The sequence below is a fragment of the Euwallacea fornicatus genome, chromosome 17, assembly GCF_040115645.1.
Source record: "Euwallacea fornicatus isolate EFF26 chromosome 17, ASM4011564v1, whole genome shotgun sequence".
In the NCBI taxonomy this organism is placed as follows: Eukaryota; Metazoa; Arthropoda; class Insecta; order Coleoptera; family Curculionidae; genus Euwallacea; species Euwallacea fornicatus.
Genome location: NC_089557.1, coordinates 1,531,243 through 1,548,292, shown reverse-complemented (window position 1 = coordinate 1,548,292; position 17,050 = coordinate 1,531,243). Strand labels below are relative to the sequence as shown.

Sequence of the window (17,050 nt, the reverse complement as noted above, 5' to 3'; positions counted from 1 at the left end):
ATTGAGATTTAAATACTATCTTCTTGTGTTGTTACGAATTATATAAGTTTTGCCTTAATTTATCATACGTTTCCTTAACATATTTTTCTTGATGTGACGGTGATGTTACTGAATCTATTCAAATCCTATTTACATAATGACACATATGGCTTTAAATCATTGGAAGGGGTAAAAAATACTCACCTTTTCGGCATTAATTCGATTCAACAGAGATTAGAAGAGAAAATACTTGAATTAAACTTGCGTCTAGTCCTGCCCTGTCTGAACTTTAGGATTTGGGGGTAAATAGAGTGCTGCAAATGCGATACAAGAACATGAAATGAAAACTCTATTGTTATCGGTCAAATTTCTTTTGGCACTTGTCACTTCACTAGTTCACTCGATTCCATCTGTCATTTTTCAAAGTTTGAAATTTTGGTTTTTTATTTTAATTTTGAATTTTCAAAGAAACACGAATTTAGAAAAAAATAACTAAAAAAGGCCATTGGCAATGGATTTGCTTAAGGCAACATAATTTTTCCCTTGAAATAGTGCCTTTGACAATACAATGGACGATCCTGTGGAAAAGCCTTATGTGTCTGTAATCAAGGTTAATGGTTGCCCCATTTTGCCCCCTTTGGTATGTTTGTATTTAACTCGGTAACTTCTTATAATCATCTGACTCTCCCTGTAGATAACCCCAGAATCACGCAAAGAGTTATTGATATACAAACAGCAGGCAGTTCGATTGGAACAAAGACTAAAGCATTTTCGCGATCTTAAACGTGATTTTGACGAACTGCTGCAATTCAAGGACAGTTCTGCACATATCACTGAGCCTCAGGAAGGTGCCTTAAAAAATTGTGATAAACCCTCCTGTGTAAAGCCTTGGAAAGCTAGCAAACTGAGCAAAGCTCTTTTAGAAGTAACACAATTTAATGGGAGTGGAGTTAAAACTATTTGTTCAAATGTAAGCTTGGTTGATGATAGTGAGGGCGACACTTTGCTTAGTCACGATACTGAACATTTGAAAATGAGGCCTTCTCGCTGTAAAAGTGAATCTCGAGAAAACAAAAAAGCAATCAAATCCAATGATGAGACTTCTCCAAAACCACGTCTTATCAGGAGCAATTCGTACACTTTAGAATGTCCCAGTCCTGTTCTCTTAAAACATCTTAGAAATAATTCAGTTTCGGTCCACAACACAGAGAGGTCAAATATCTTGAATAGCACTTCTCCAGAAACTAACAATTCAAGCATGGATAAAGATAAAACAAATCAAGAAAAGCCTGAATTAGCTTTAAATTTAGATAGTCCAGATCAATCTGCAAGAACAATAATTGAAGAATACAAATCCCCAATAATTGAGGTTTATCAGACAGACATCTCAGTTCAGCAGATTACAGTAAATACAAATGACAGAACTGTTGATGATAAAGAAGCCAAAGCTGAAATATTTTTCAATAAACATCCATTTCATGCTATAGAACCAGATGGGGAATTGCTGAATGTTTTGAAAGATATTCCTGATGAGTATGCACAACAAATTATTGATCTTTTGAAAAAACAACATATAGAGCAAAAGCAAAGGCTTGAGAGGTATGATGGGATTAAAGGAAGGAATGAAGAGTTGGAGTCTGTCAGGTCTGATTTCAGTCCTGAGTGCAAGAGAGTTGCGAGGTAAACGTAATTTAAATATATTTTAGTGTATATCCTATGATATTACTGGTTTTAAATGGAATTAACAGTGTGTTTGTATTACAATAAGAGCTTTAAAAAACGTCATTATTAGATCTGATGAACGACGGTAAAATATATTTTGACGCTTTTTCTGAGAGCTCTATTTTACTACATTTGCCTCCTCTATTTAACTTATTTATTTGTGTTACTACTTTGTTATAACTTGTGTTTTAGTGCAAATAGCCTTGATGCACCACTCCAGAAGGTTCACAAACAATCTAGAAACTGTGATAATTTGAAAGATCTGCGTTCGTTAGAATATAGTCACACCCCGACGTCAATTAAACAAGTACCCAATTCTTTAGAGAGTAGGCCAAACACCACTGAATCATTAAAAAGCAACCGTTCAGCTAAACCACCAAGTGAATCTTTAAGACGTAGCAGCACATTTTCCATTTCTCCGAGTCAGTCACTTTATTACAGTTTCGCAAGCGATAGTGACACAATAACTTCGCGATTGATGCCTTGTAGTAACTCAGTTGAAGAAGATAATGGTGAGGTTTTAAAAGAGATTGAAGTTGGAGTTCTGCGGGAGAAAAATGGCTATTTCGAAGGCGTACTGAGGCATGAGAATAAGAAAAACATTAGTAGGGAGCTTTTCCGAGACATCGATCAACTTAATGATAACACAATGAGACAGGTAAAATGTGTTCCGCACATTGAAATTTTTAACTTTAATAATATGTTTATAGGAATGGGCTGCGAGCGTTATAGGTGCTTACGCTAAAGGTTATTTAACTAGAAGACTTCTCAAAACAGAAAAAGTTCAAAACGTAATTAGCACTATAAAAGATGTGCTTCTATGTGCTCTTGAATTGCACCAGTCGGAACACATAGACGAGAAAGATGTTGAGCTGCATAGAAGGCTTATAAATCAGGCAAGTGATGTGCTTGTAGTAAACGCCTTTGTTATTTATGTCTTGGAATAATAAATTGGGCTATTCTTTGATGGTTTCAAATGTATTTTAGTTGTCAGCGGCATTATACTCTTTTCACGAAATCTTCTTCGATCTGCCTATTAAAGAACAAATGTTGACGATATCATTGGATCGACAAAGAAAACTGGAGAAATGCAAGTGGCCGCGATCGGCTAGAAGTTCGATGCGCTCTAGATCGACCAACACGACCCTTTAATTTCCAACTTATCCGCCCAGGATCACGTCCAAACCATGAAAAATGCAACCAAAGCTGTACTTTTAATGATATGCAGACGATTGATCTGTTAGTTTAAGCTTTAAATATCTCGCACTTCAAAATATTTCATACATTTCTAGGGATGGCGATCTTCCAGGAAAAACATCGATTTTCGAATGTGCGGACTGAAAGATCAATTATGGATCTTCCACAATTTTTCCCGAAATGGTTTTTTACGGGAATGAAATCACTGAATGCAGAACTTGAACAAACGACACATATACAATAAATGGATTCCAGATCGCCATCCCTATAATTCTACGTATTTTGAAAAAGTAGGAGAGTTTGTTCATATGCACAACGCATTACTATTTGACTGAAAAATGTTATGTATTTTTTTATATTTGAATGATTTATATTAGTAGTGTTTATTAAAGATTTTTAAGAAGTTCTTATTGTTTTAATTCATGAAAAGACGATTTTATAAAGAGAAGTGACAAAGTAGGTAGGTACTCCATGGTAAACAATAAGCTGTTCTGACTGCGGATAAGCGACAAACGAAAAAGTTAAATCAACAAAAAAAATAGTTAATTTAAAATCTTGCAAAGCACAATTTGGTCATAGATTTAATTACCACCGAACATATGGAAGCATCTGTGATATCTGGAGCTTAATAGTGATCTCTGGCACAAATTTTCTTATTTTTCTGGCCTATTTGATGAACCAAATAATTATTGAAGTTAAAACAAAATAAATAGTTATGCTAAAAAGCCAACTAATGAGTTTCAGTTTACCTTTAAAGAGAAAATGTTAAATTACTTTTCCAATTAGGAAATTACCAGAAAACATATTCATTGAACAGTGTTTCAAAACTATGTATTTACTTGTGTTCTAGTAATGATAAACAATTGCACTATAGAACTATATACATGCACGTTTTATACTCCAAAAGTAGAATATTAATACTATCTAGAAACGTTATATAAATATATTATGTATATATCACAACACTATTCATTATCAAAGATGTTTTTATGCAAATAGTACAACGTTTAACCATCATGTTTCAACAGGAATAAATAAAATAAATACAGTCAATAAGGTAAGAGAATTAACAATAAAGTGCAAATTTCCATTTAATGATTCATTTTATGAAGGTATTGGACTCAAAGTTCCCAAGTTAGATATTATTTTAGGTTGTTTAATTTTAATAGATTTAGTTATTTACAAATCAATTACTAGTCACTACGAATAATATGGTATGGAGGGGAAAAGAATTTGTCTTCGATAGGCACCTATATCTAAGCACGTATATCTGAAAGAAAAATTCTAATATTTATAAATATACAACAAATAATTAAATTAGATGTGAAACAGCAGCATTTTCCACACGTGGAAGGTAGATAGTGTTACAAGGAGGAGCCAGAATGAAAGTTACAACTTTAGGATGCGTGCCACCTTTGACAAAAAATTTGCTTTGTAACTTGGGGAAAATCCATGCCACGTTCATCTTCTTTATGCGACAATAACAAACCTGATACAGCACTATAGCGCATCTAAAGCATGAGGTGAATAACGCACCGACTTCAAATAAGTTGAGGAATTTATCGAGTGACGTGAAAAACTGCCCCAACTCGTAAGTAAAGTCTTCTAAGTATAGAGCGCAGCTCGGCTTTTAGGTCGAAGCACATTAACTCGCACAGGTATGGATAGTATTTTGATACATGTACTGCAAACTAAAAAAAAAGGAAATTTCCATTTAAGATTATTCATAACCACTATTACAAAACCAAACTATTAATGCGCAGTTTGAAATTTTTGGAAACCAAAAATCTGACTAATACCAGCTTTTACTTTCAAAGTTTCTATTGATATTAACTTCTGATTAAGGCTATAGCATGAGGGACATTTAGATAACTCATTAATAATTTGGCCCTTAAAGCAATGGACAAATCAGCTGTTTTTAATGACTGATGTGGCACTCACCCTGCTATCAGGCATTTTTAGCATTCGAGTTAGGACTAGCAACAACAGCGACGTCCAAGCATCCCTATGCGTTTCACTTTGCAGCTCCAAGAAATAAGCAAATGCTTCCTGGCACACTTCCACCAGCTTTTCTTCTATTAAGTGCCAGTGCTGCCTCCTGCCCTCGTCCCCGTACATTTTAAATAGTATCCGCAGAAGACAGGCCAAACTTTGTGTCTCTTGTTTGAGTAGATTCGGTTTCACGGAGCCTCGGTAGCCCACCCTCCACAGTAAGTTTCGTTGGTCGTGGTTTACGTTGAAAGCTTTTGCAAACCTGAGAAATTTACCGGTTGTAGAATTATAAAGCCCTCGCTAAATCTCTTTCAATAATTACCACGTTGTAAGCGTAACATGATACGTACTTATGTGATTGCTGCAAACATTCTGCTAACTTCAACAAATGCGGAGAGCTCAGTAATCTATACATTCCCTGCTCTTCTCGCTGGCACTCGGTCAAACTTCCATTCCCCGTCATATCGGCTGCTGCTAAGGCCAAAGTCTCTGCATCCTCTTTTTTGGACGTCGCCGGGTAGAAGACAATATTATCGATTGTTTGTATCAGTTCAAGTTGTACTACACTTTTGATTTCTAGGTTTTTAAGCAACACGTGGTCGGGGTTGGGGGGTTGCTGATCCGAAAAACTAACAGAACGTTTCACGGGTTTTTTAACCCCTGATTCACTATTTTCTATCACAGCGGTCGTTTTCATGGACTCGGGTTTCCACGTGAGTAAAGCGGTTGGTATTGTCGAATCGAAAATATCTAACATGCATTTGCACGTCTTATCCCATGTATCCTCCGTGAACTTATGACCGTTGGAATTGACTAGATTTTCTAAGCAGTTGGTACCTGAAAAATTTCGCTTATTACATATTTAAAAAACAAAGGTACCACTTAAAAGATACACTCTGTGTACAATTTTTACCTGACTTCGCGAGTTGTTCGTTGTCTTGTTGAACACACCAGTGCAGTTGCGCGTATAGATCCTCCAGCATCAATGGCCCTAACACATCGAAGTACTGTGTGAATACGTCAACTATGGCATATAAGGCGTGGTTACACGTCGTGGTCATCCACTCAGCTTTCTCGGTGTGCTTTTCCGGCAGCTTCATATTATCGAATATTCTGAACAATATTTTAAACAAATCCTTCCACCAATGCGGCTTGAAACTATCTCCGTAGGTCTTAATGATTTCAAATAGCACAGTTAACGCTCGCGTTCTAACGTCTAGTTTACATCTATTAACTACGCATGACAAGGAGAATAGCAATGGGAACCACCCGCGCACCCACACTCTGTCCTCTTCAGTGATGGTTATATCAGTTTCCATGCCGCCATGTTCTGCGAACATAGTGGGTGCAGAAGCTACGTAACACGCACAAGACCGAGCTAGTCGGATGGCTTCCATTGAAGTATCCGGAAATCTGGCGTTGCATGCGAATTCTGATAGACATTTGACTGCATCCTGGAACGAATCTATCATCGAAGGAAACTGCCTATCGTACAATTCGGATATTATTTTTCCGGTAGTTTGAAAGGCGAGTTCTACAATGACTTCCTCTCTGTCACTGGCAGCTAAGTGAAACACTGAGAAAATATTTTTCCAGCCTGATTTGATGTTGCTCGCCTGAGAATTGACCATCTGTGCCACGCACCTGACCACCATATCTCTTATCGTGGGCGAAACATTTTTTTTCATGATATGCTCAAATGGGCGCAGAAACTCCTTTTGAAACCGGAAATTAGAAAACTCTCCTTTTTCTATAAACTTCATCGACAACTGCCTCAAACTGTCAACGGCGAAGAAACAGATATCCTCGTTCTTGCTGCATCCCACTGTATTGAAGTGCTCTCCCAGCACTTGCCAGATTCTGGACCACTGCAAACGAATTCTACCCATGTTGTAATAAGAAATTTCTACTATTTTCTGAAGGGAGAACATCCGGGGGTGTCCCGGATGAGCTAATTCGTCTAGTGATACTTGACAGAGAGCTTTGACGAAATCTACTATGGCATCGCCGTCGAGGCGAGTTGATCCCGTGAATATTCGGTCTACTGCGACAACAACACTTTGAGAACTAGTTTGACCTGAAAAATGAGATTTATACGTTGAAGGTTGTAGGAGATACATAATCAAAATTAGGGAATACACGGCATCAAAAATGCTTCGTTTCAATGTAATATTTATAACAAAAGATTTACCTATTCGTTCTTTGTAACTAGGATCAGGAGGTTTGTAACCCGGCCCAGACAAAAATTCAGGTCTGACGCCCGTACCAATAAGTTGGGCTAACTCTAACTGCGATATGCACTTCAAGATATCCAACCAAGACGTTCCTAAATAATTTCCATCCGTATGGGCCACCATTATAAGCGTTTTAATAGTATCGATATTCTTCGCTTTCATGTCCATTATTGGCGAATTGGCTGTGAGCAACGTGAACCTCGCTAAGGCCTGCACATAGGCGTCTCTTTCCAAAGTCATGTGAAATATACAAGCTATCCTTATGGCACATCGAATTCCATCTAAACACAGACTAGCCACTTCTGGGTCATCACAGTCCTGTAATCCTACACTGAACGCCGCCAAAAATGATGTCCACGCCATCTTGAACATCGGTCTCACGTGCTCTAAATGTTTTGCTAAGGTAAACGGAGTCTGAACGTGGGAGACCGATTCCATAAGGTTTTTCGCCGCAGAAGAAATGGCCTCCATTTCCATATTAAAGAGGATTTTCCTTCGTTTTTCGCTGTTAATTTGCTGCTTGCCCGGCTTGTTTACGGTGTTTTTCATTTTTATTTCATGACCGGCGATTTCATCATAAATTTGCGATAAATATTCCTCAGGTACTTCCTTGCAATCGGTGTTGCCTCTGTTCAATTTAATGTATTGTTCCTTTGTCATTTTATTTTTCACTTGAGGAGAATGAAGATCTGTTGTTAACATGATAATGGAAAATCCTAGTACGTAAGCTGTGTCCGCGCTTGAGAATAGACCATTGTTAGGGTTACATTCACAGTACCTGCTCGCGAACTTTTCCATTAGCCTGAAAAGAATGGTGAGAAATGCCGAAATGAGGACTTTTAAGGCAACAAAATGTAGCTTACCGATCTATCTTTTGCGCTTCTCCAGGTAATCGAAAACCGTCTAGAAAATGCCTTAACGCAGCAACAAAGTCCAACTTAACAAAGTCCATTTGATCGACATAAGTATACATGATTTCCTTGTTGAAGTCGTCGTTTTCTCCCAAAAAATCACCGATATTGGTTTTATCCAGTCTTTCTTCGGAATGTAAAAATTTTGCAAGTTCTTCTGAAGTACCGCCCAATAAACTATGTTCTTGTAAGTAAGTTATTCCCTTCCGTGGTTTTCTATTGAACATGTCAATACCGGTCTCCCAAACCTATGGAATACACTCACTTATCTTAGAACTTACCCCAATCATAGCCCGAATATTTATGTTTGGGCAAAAGCAAAACAAAATTATGCTCACTTATTACAAAATATACAAAAAATTAACACTTTTCCACACGACTTACTTCTTTTTGTTGCTTTAACACTTCCAACTGTTCGGGTGAATCTAAAACCTCTTTATTCCCACTATCGCTCGAATTTAGGCTATCGGTACTGCCACCATGGCTTTTTAGCGATACGTTGTCTGTCTCTTTGGACTCCTGGGGCTCCCCGACGGTGCTTTGAAGATTCGGATTTACGTAAAGATCTTTGCTCCATTCCACCATACATTTCAGAATGGACACTAAACACTCTAAGCCCCGAAGTTTCATGGTTTTTTCTTGGTTGGGAGACGCGCCTAATTCCTGTGCATGTCGTCCTAATACAAAGTAAGTATGAATATTATATAACAAAATTACACACATTTACCTTGTGCCACCTTAAATAAATCATTGACAAGCCGTTCAAACAAGTTCGCGGCCGTCAAATCACAATCATAATTAACGTAAATATCCACCACTGACTGGGCATCACCACAAATCTTTGTCAACGCCTGGATTACCATCCACTTATGCTCAAACGACGAGTTCGATGTTTCTAAGATATTCAGGAAAATCTCTTTGAAAAACACCTCAATCTGCATCTTCAAGTGCAGCTTGAAATTAGACAACAACGCCAAAAATATGGCTAAAGACAGTTCAAACACTGTGGGAATTGAACTGACGCCATTCTTGCTCAGAGCCACGCAAAGGTACTGTTTTATCGCGGTGATGAACATTTCGTTTGACCGAAAAACTGGACCCGCATTTTGTAATATTGACAAAAGCAGCTGTAAAGATAGTATTTTAGATCTGAGTTCATGAGATTTTGGATCTGGAGTGCCCTCTGGGAGCGGTTTCATAGACAATTTACATAAGGCCCTAAATACAAGGAAAGCGTCTTTCTGAAGTATATGAGTGAATTTGGCAGTAATTGCAGAATCATTCTCACTGTTTGTTGTGAGACTTTCCTGTGAAGGAATTCTAAAAAAAAAGAAGTACTTGGGAATAATAAATTTTCATTTGATCTCCGGCAACATTTTACCTTGTGATTGAAGATGACACACTCTTAGTTTCTTCAATAGAATTAACAGATGTAATAGATCCTGAGGTGTTTAGTCTAGTGTCTACATCCACAATAACATCATCAATGATCCTGTCCAAAATTTCAACAACCATATTTTTAACCTCTCGAAGATGCTCATTGACTACACCTTCTTTATTGTCCTCAGATGCATCACCAACTTTTTCTCTTTCTTCTATGCTTAAAGAGTTCTCTTTCACGAATTTTGCTTCGCCATTAATTATCACAGGGTTTGTGGTAAATTCTGAAAAATATATTAATAGAAAATGTATATTTTTTGGCTTGAAAATTAGGATAACTACTTTCGTCAGAGTGCATCTCAGCTTCCAGTTCCATTCTAGTAAAAATAACATTCAGCATTTGTGTTAAAGTAGCCCGTGCTGTGGTTTGATTCACTAAATTTTTACTAGCAAGAAAAATGTTATAGCAGGTTCTGACTGCCAGTAACACAGTTCCTTCGTGAACCTCAACATGTTGACTGGTTACTACTGTTAGGAGAGCTTTGATTATTTGCAGCTGAACACCTGGAAAAAATGGGGAAATAATTTTATGTGATTTTGTGAAGAATTTCTCAGTAATGCTGTTGGTTATTATGTAAATTAATTTAGAAGGGAAATTACCTTCATCAGTTTGTGGTCCAGTAAAACAGGCACAAATAGTCTCAACAATCCTATCAATTAATAATTTTCCTGGAGTGGTTGAATCTGGAACATTGGCAGTCAGATGCCCGTAAGCAATAAGTTTTTGTAAACAATCCAAGGCTGTTGTGACAATCCTAGCAGATTTGCTTTGGCATGCAAGTTCAAAAGGGAGGAAATATTTTTCGGTTGTCAAGGCATTTGCTTCACCACTGCGAGGTAAAGGAAGTGCATCCGAAACTCTCTCACTTTGCTCATCATTTGGGGGTTGTTGTTGGCTGGTCTCTTTCTTTAGTTCCTCTAAGATATGCATTAGAATGAGTTTGAAAATTACTTTAGTATATGGAATGCAATAGACGTTAAGATTTCTTGCAATTAGGTAATGGATATTTGGGTCAGAGTCATTAAAATACTTATATGAGTTTATATGGATGCAGAAATCTTTCACTACAAACTATAAAGTTAATATTAATTTATAAAAGCTGTTATGTTACTATGTGGTACCTGTATTTTAAAATATCTTGAATAAAATTCATGACAACTTCTCAGCAATCAATTTAATAAATAATATGGTAAGAACACATAAAATACTATAGAACTAGAAAAAGAAACATACCTAAAGCAGACTCACATGCCCTTTTCAACTGAGAGTGATGAGACCTTCGAATTTCCTTGTCATTGAGAATCTTCTCCAATGCTCTTGATATGAACATTTCTCTGGTTTTACTGTTTGATTGCATTTTTCACATCCATTTACGTTTAACAACTGAAACCCTTTAGCAGTTCCAAAGGGGATTGCATTGTGTGTGACGTGTAGCTAAGGAAAATGTCGTAAGACATGTAAAGGAAAGTGAAATGATTATTTTTAGATGCTCACTTGAAGGCTTAACTTTTATATTCTCGCACGTAGACAGTTCACACTGGTAATTAACTAGTATTAATGTACTGTTTGTTCAAATAAATTTAATTAATTTCCATTTCGTGTTCTTCGTACGTCAAATAATTTGTTTATTTTCTTTCAAATTTATTTTGTCAATGCCAATTAGAGTATGTCAAAACTGTCAATTGTCGCAAATCAAGACTAAGGATGGAGTAATTGTCTGGAACTACTTTACTTACTTCCTTAAAATGCAAAATGTAGGTTTCGTTACAGGCATCGCAGTTTTCTGCAAAATGTAGATTTCATTATCGGCCTAACAGTTTTCTGTAAAATGCAACTCTCGAGCATTTAATCAAATTATTATTATAAACAATAGCAAATTCTACAAGAAATACTTGGTAAATATTGCCGCATATAAAGCACTGGAATAAATCAAAAAGAGAAAAGAGAATAGCCTGAATGTCTTTTGAAGATTTGCCGTGTGAAAAAAAACTCTCTTACAAGCATTATCGATGGTCAAACTCGATAACAAGTTCAATTATCGATACAGTGAAGCCAATAGTTGCACGACACAGGGTTGGATTCGACAGGTTTAAATATTCAAAACGGGAATTAATTTGGCTTCGTGACCAATTGCATATTTTTATTATCTTCATTTATGGAAAAATAGTGTATTATTGAAATTTCACACTGAGCAAATTATATTATTAAACTTGCATTTATTAATAATATTTGTTTAGTATCATCTTCATAATATATTACAAAAATGTCCTTATGTGATTAAGTCGCCTTTATTATTATTTAATATTTAGTGGTCGGTATTAAACTTTTTATTACAAATTTCTTAAGGGCAATTAGTTCCACCCTTCAGACTCTTTGCGACCCTACGAGTCAGCGCTTTTATCCCCCCATCCAGACACCGGAACTAGTATCTTCCATTTTTCTCTCGGTCCGAGTACTTCTCCGACAATTTGCTTACGGAGTACCGGTCACTATAGCGGTCATCGCCGAATTTTTCTTCAGCCTTATAGTGAATTTCCGGTGATGCTCCAATGGTCTTAGACCAGTGATGCGTCCAATACAATTCATCCGGATTAACTTGACTAGGTGTTTTCACATCTCTACAGACTACCACGCAGTATATCAAGCTTCCGATGAGAGTCACGAAGCCGACGATTAGGAATATTATCCCAAATACCCTGGAAAGAAAAGTTGCAAAAGTTCTATTGATGGCAAACCCAGGAATACTCACCAAACAATGACTGGTTCGAAAAACTGGATGACGATAACGAATCCCAAAGTCACCAAAATGATCCCCAGATTTAGTAGCAACATAAGGCAGCACATGCCCTTGATGTTGGGGCAGAAGGGGTTCGGAGCAGCCATGGTCTCCACGGTCATTCCCGCTTTCCTGGACCCCCTTCCAGTTTTGACCGTACTTCTGCTGGTTCTGCTAGCCACAGAAGGTGCCGCTCCGGATCGGTATGAATAATGGCTCGAGGGTCTAGCACGTGAAGTTCGACTGAAGAAACATTAAGGTAATTTTCCGATTTATGAATCGATGGGATGCTCAGACGCACCTGAACTCGGAAGGGGCCTTATAGGCCCCACTGGTAACGTATATGTCTGACCCCGTGTCATCATACCTGCTACCTTTGCTTAAAGCTGAAGGGGCTCTCGAGGAGGAGTATCGGTTTTGTGGGGGACTGTTATTGGCGTATCCAGGGCGATTGTTTCGTTCGTTAACTATTGTATATGGCTAGAAGTTGCCAGGATTAGTAGCACTAATAGAATAACTCCAGCAAATCCTCACCAATGAAGTATATTCGGAAACGGTTCTGTCGGAAAGAGCTCGGTGACTGTCCTCACCATCTGAGTAAGCTGAGCTCCTGGTAACGTGGACGGGAGTGGGGGAATCATGGTTTAGAGGCGATGCGATGTAATGGTTCTTTCCAATTTTTCGGACCATCTCTGGAGACAATAACTATGACTTCGTTGGAGTTGATGGCGCAATGACGGTGTTCCTCATTGGTTCATCTGCAAGCAAGGAACATGCTGCGAAGTCGTTCTTTGCAAAAGCAGGCAATTTAGTATTCCCACTAATCCACAAGGCTGAATTTTAACACGTGACACGTCATGGTAATCAGAAAATAAAGGTGAATTGAAAAATGTAAAAATTCAAAATGGTATCCATGAAAAAAAACAAAGTTGATGATGGTTGCGGAAAACCGAAACATTCAATTTCAGATGTGGTTTCGTCGTGTCGTAGAAGAGGGAAAGTTCCACGGATGAAATGGATAAAAACGAGGTAGTTCAACTACCTCGTCAAATGGGCCGAGGAAAGAATAAAACAGGTTCTAGAAAACTTCAGTCTTTTTCTATCTTTCTTTTCCTCTCCACCTCTCTGTCCGAACGTGTGGAAAAGTGCTGCCGCTTTGCGCACTCGTTAAGAAAAAAGTTACTAATGTACACCACATGCCGTGCGGCAAGTGGACTTTATACACCTCAGTTACCGACCGAAAGTAATTTGCAACACATTTCATTTAAACAAATGAATCAATAATTAAAGATCATTATGATACAATAATTACTATGCAAGTAGGTCGATGTATGCAAAAATTACACCCAACTGGTGAACGACCATTCAGAAATGACCCGCATTGTTCGCCTAAAACACCAAGAACCAAGGAGAGAAAGTGGTCCATTTTAGGTCGAAAACTCTATTATTTCTCATTAATTTTGTAACCGTTTTACTTAAATGCGTACTTGCATCCCATTATTAAATTCGAATCTTCCTTTGTGGTATCCGAGAGAGGCGGCAAGAAAGCATGTAATTATGTATTTATGTTGCGTAAGGACGCTTTTCCCTATCCGAACAGTGCTGACTGGGTTTTTCAGATCTCTAACTGGAAGAATTAAGTCGTCGCTCGAGGTATTTGAGTGCGACCAGATAAAATATTAAAACATAAAATGCCACGCAAGAACGTTTAATTACTCAAGATTCTCTTAAAACTTTATTACTCAACTATTAGAGCAATTAAATTTAAATGAATTCCTCATTATGCGGTAATTCTTCGCACATCATTAGGCGAGTTCAAACATGCACCTGAGAAATAATCGCTCTCTGAGGAAGTTCTTTTATTGCCGTTTCTACATACTGATTTGCCAGAGTAATGGTCTGGTTAGCGTTTTTCTACATCAACTACAGTTTTAATGTTTGTTTGAATAACGGCGTTACCATTATAATAGATAAATTAAACATTTAAGCTGCGAAAATTCCAGTTCCTGTTTAAAGCTGTAAATTCGTGTGTTTAATATTCTTAAGGTTATTGCCTGAACGCTGGAGTGCCCCTTTTAGTGTTCTGTTTATTGGGAGAATTTATCTTACGGCAGGAATTTTTGCAATTCCTCGGAAATTGCGCCTCTTCAGAAATGCTTGTTCAAGATTACGGAAAACACTTCGACAAATTAATTAGTCGCAAACAACCGAATAGAAAAATTCGTTAACAAACTTATACTTTGCACCCCACATCCTCTCCAGTTTTTGAGATATTCGGTTAAAATTTGGTGCTCAGCTTACTTCGAGTTTCTGTGCGCCGATACTTCGAAAGAAACGGGCAAAATATCAGCCAATTCCCCTGGAAAGTTTCTTCCAGTAAAAGCTGCTCACACATTTGTCCAGCGGCCCTCAGGGTGGTACCTACCCCATCCCACTTATATATAAATTTCTCTTTACTTGAGCCGGCCTTTAACTACCCTGCGTTCCTCGATGACTTCGTAGGGGGGCAATATTGGAATTAGTGGCCATAAAATCTCACGTCGGACCATTAATGTTGGCCCTCCTCAGACAACTGTATTCAAATGCCTCGGGTAGCATGGCCCCGTTGAGGAAGGAAAAAACAAAATAACTACCTGCTCGGGGGGGCATTGAACTACCTGCAGTGAATTATTCCCGATGATTTCGCAAGGCAAACACTTGAAATCGAAGAACCTCCACTAACTCCAATGATTATCGAGGGAGACTAATGGATCGGTGATGTGCAGAAAGTCGATTGGGGGCGGCGCCGCCTATCGCTGAGTGACCGGTAAGAGCTCCCGAATTGACACCATTCGAATTCTTCCTCGGGGCGTGTAAAGAAGATTTTTAAAACGATCATTTGTTTGGGGTCTTTTTCTTCTTGAGTGGTGAAACTCAACTAAAGAACTTAGTATGAAGCCTTAATCTTAAAAAAAAAGTGAAAGAAATAATGAAAAAAATAAAAACACATGAAAGAAAGTTAGAAAAAATGTGTAAAGAAAAAAATGAAAGAGAAAGAAAAAAATTAAATAGAATTAACAAAAAAAATTTTAATCTAAGATATAGCTAAACGGTTTAATATAGAAATAAAATCAACCCCCAGGGGTGGCTATGGGTAATCTTGGAGCCTGGGGAGGTAGAGGTACAAGCATCCTCCTTGAGTGAATATGACTGAAATGTTCGTCGGAAGCACTAAAAATCCAGATGCTCGGCAGACATCGAAAGAATGTGTTGGAAAAAAATAGGAAACAAGGACAAGAAGCAAGAAAAAGAAGAGAAGTGAAACAGAAAGCGTATTCTAGGAATTTTCATTTGTCCTTTTACAAATATAAACAGAATGCTGCAAATTAGCGTGATTGCTCAGAGAATGGAACCTAATTAGTTCTCTATATCTAAATGCAGGCCTCTGTGATCTGCACTGCTAGTTCTCAAGAAATCATTACTTGTAAGCATTCTTACTCAAGTGAATTATTACGTATAATTTTATTGTCCCAGTAATATGGGGCCTAGACATACAATTACCCTCTACTGTATTATTTGGTGGTAAACTCTGTTTATTCTCTCGAAATCAGTGCCCGAGGAGTATTCCCCCTCGTAGGCCGAGTCTCGTGGCTCCTCCACTTCTTTTGCACGGATTTCACGAGACTGGGCAGCCCCGCGAATCACAGCTTAGAGCCCGTACAAAGCCCCTTTATTCCGAAACGCAATTATTGAACCATTCCTCTCATTAAACATTTATAAAACTCATTTAGGCTTCTCATGCGTTTTTCTTCGACCACTCCGCGCACAGCCTCTTTCCATTCCAGGATGCATCGCATCAATAAAACATATGGCGTGTTTTTATAATGGGACTGAGAAGCCTTGACGCGAAGCAAATTAATACGAATTTCAATACATCTTCATGTTTGAATGCTGTCACCTGCGAAGCAGCCACCGGACGAAGGCTGCGAGCGGCGAAGCACCAATCTAAGACCGCTCGGTGCCCCTCAAGTATGTCTTGAAATTAATATAATTGTGTGTGTGTGTGTGTGTGTGTGTGTGTTTCCTGAAACATCTTGTTGGCCTTCATTGAACGGTAAGCTGAAAGCACCAAATTCGTCCTTTTTGCTTTGATGCGGGTACCGAACGCCCTGAGCCGTAAGAATTTGGTGCCCAGCTGCAGCTCTCTGAGCGTTAACACGGTTAGGAGTAACGCGACGTAATAGCGTCAGCGCCTAGGAGAACTGCTAAAGGCGTAAATGGTGTTAAGGTACCAAAGCAAATTCCTGACATTCCTACGTACCGTCGAGTAAGGACCATCTACGAAAGCTCCTTCTTCGGCAGATATTGCCCATAAACTTCACACATATCACTAAGTCATAACAGCCATGTTTGCCGACTAAAATCACTCTCACTTTCGTCACTAGAGGTCCGAAATACGTGCGTAGGTACTGGTTTGCACGCGCCTGACCGTCTTGGCTGGCCGACGTTTACCTTACAAAGGTTGGTTTAACGTTAATCTCAACAACAAAATCGGCGTTGGTCGAGTGGCAGCAGCGTGGGGAAAGCATTGTGGTTCTGGTTACGTCATTCAACGAAGGTTGACAAGTGATTCTACTGAGTAATTCGCCAGCCAAATGTTTTTATGGTTGGCCGCGGAGGTTCCTGCGCCATTTTCGGGTTGGTGGCGATGCCTTTTTGTTTTTTTTTTTTTGGTTTTGTTTTCGACCAAAACAATTGAATTGCCGAGTCTTTAGCGTTGGCCATAATCAAAACGTCACCGAATCCAGTTTTGAATAGA

General features: G+C 38.3%; 3 protein-coding genes across 8 annotated transcripts; 1 reads left to right on the top strand and 2 right to left on the bottom strand.

The window, feature by feature from the left end:
• The first annotated feature begins 377 nt into the window (after positions 1–377).
• Positions 378–3,304, top strand: Cp110 (Centriolar coiled coil protein 110kDa). Of its 2 annotated transcripts, XR_010732970.1 has the most exons (6): positions 378–619; positions 674–1,659; positions 1,894–2,359; positions 2,412–2,597; positions 2,689–2,940; positions 2,994–3,304. XR_010732970.1 is itself a non-coding variant. In XM_066292026.1 (5 exons), the coding sequence occupies exons 1-5, from the start codon at positions 548–550 to the stop codon at positions 2,851–2,853; spliced, it is 1,875 nt and encodes a 624-aa protein (XP_066148123.1). In that variant the 5' UTR covers positions 378–547; the 3' UTR covers positions 2,854–3,304. The 2 variants fall into 2 exon arrangements, 1 of the variants encoding a protein (XP_066148123.1); XM_066292026.1 differs by having other exon boundaries at positions 2,689–3,304.
• A 408-nt stretch (positions 3,305–3,712) lies between these two features.
• Sec71 (ADP ribosylation factor guanine nucleotide exchange factor Sec71) lies at positions 3,713–11,116 on the bottom strand. 2 transcript variants are annotated; one of them, XM_066291750.1, is made up of 14 exons: positions 10,971–11,116; positions 10,710–10,910; positions 10,076–10,393; positions 9,758–9,979; positions 9,417–9,699; positions 8,763–9,355; positions 8,420–8,712; positions 7,988–8,283; positions 7,082–7,926; positions 5,804–6,967; positions 5,241–5,727; positions 4,840–5,152; positions 4,388–4,589; positions 3,713–4,168 (listed from the first exon to the last, which is right to left on the bottom strand). In XM_066291750.1, exons 2-13 carry the CDS (start codon positions 10,831–10,833, stop codon positions 4,458–4,460), a joined length of 5,070 nt encoding a protein of 1,689 aa, XP_066147847.1. In that variant the 5' UTR covers positions 10,834–10,910; positions 10,971–11,116; the 3' UTR covers positions 3,713–4,168; positions 4,388–4,457. The 2 variants fall into 2 exon arrangements, with proteins under 2 accessions (XP_066147847.1, XP_066147846.1); XM_066291749.1 differs by having other exon boundaries at positions 5,804–7,926.
• A 469-nt stretch (positions 11,117–11,585) lies between these two features.
• Positions 11,586–16,801, bottom strand: LOC136344399 (uncharacterized). 4 transcript variants are annotated; one of them, XM_066291820.1, is made up of 6 exons: positions 16,553–16,801; positions 16,190–16,496; positions 12,787–13,010; positions 12,554–12,732; positions 12,226–12,495; positions 11,586–12,172 (listed from the first exon to the last, which is right to left on the bottom strand). In XM_066291820.1, the coding sequence occupies exons 3-6, from the start codon at positions 12,940–12,942 to the stop codon at positions 11,899–11,901; spliced, it is 879 nt and encodes a 292-aa protein (XP_066147917.1). In that variant the 5' UTR covers positions 12,943–13,010; positions 16,190–16,496; positions 16,553–16,801; the 3' UTR covers positions 11,586–11,898. The 4 variants fall into 4 exon arrangements, with proteins under 4 accessions (XP_066147917.1, XP_066147916.1, XP_066147915.1 ...); XM_066291819.1 differs by having other exon boundaries at positions 16,190–16,493; XM_066291818.1 differs by lacking the exon at positions 16,190–16,496 and having other exon boundaries at positions 16,553–16,799.
• Between the last annotated feature and the right edge of the window lie 249 nt (positions 16,802–17,050).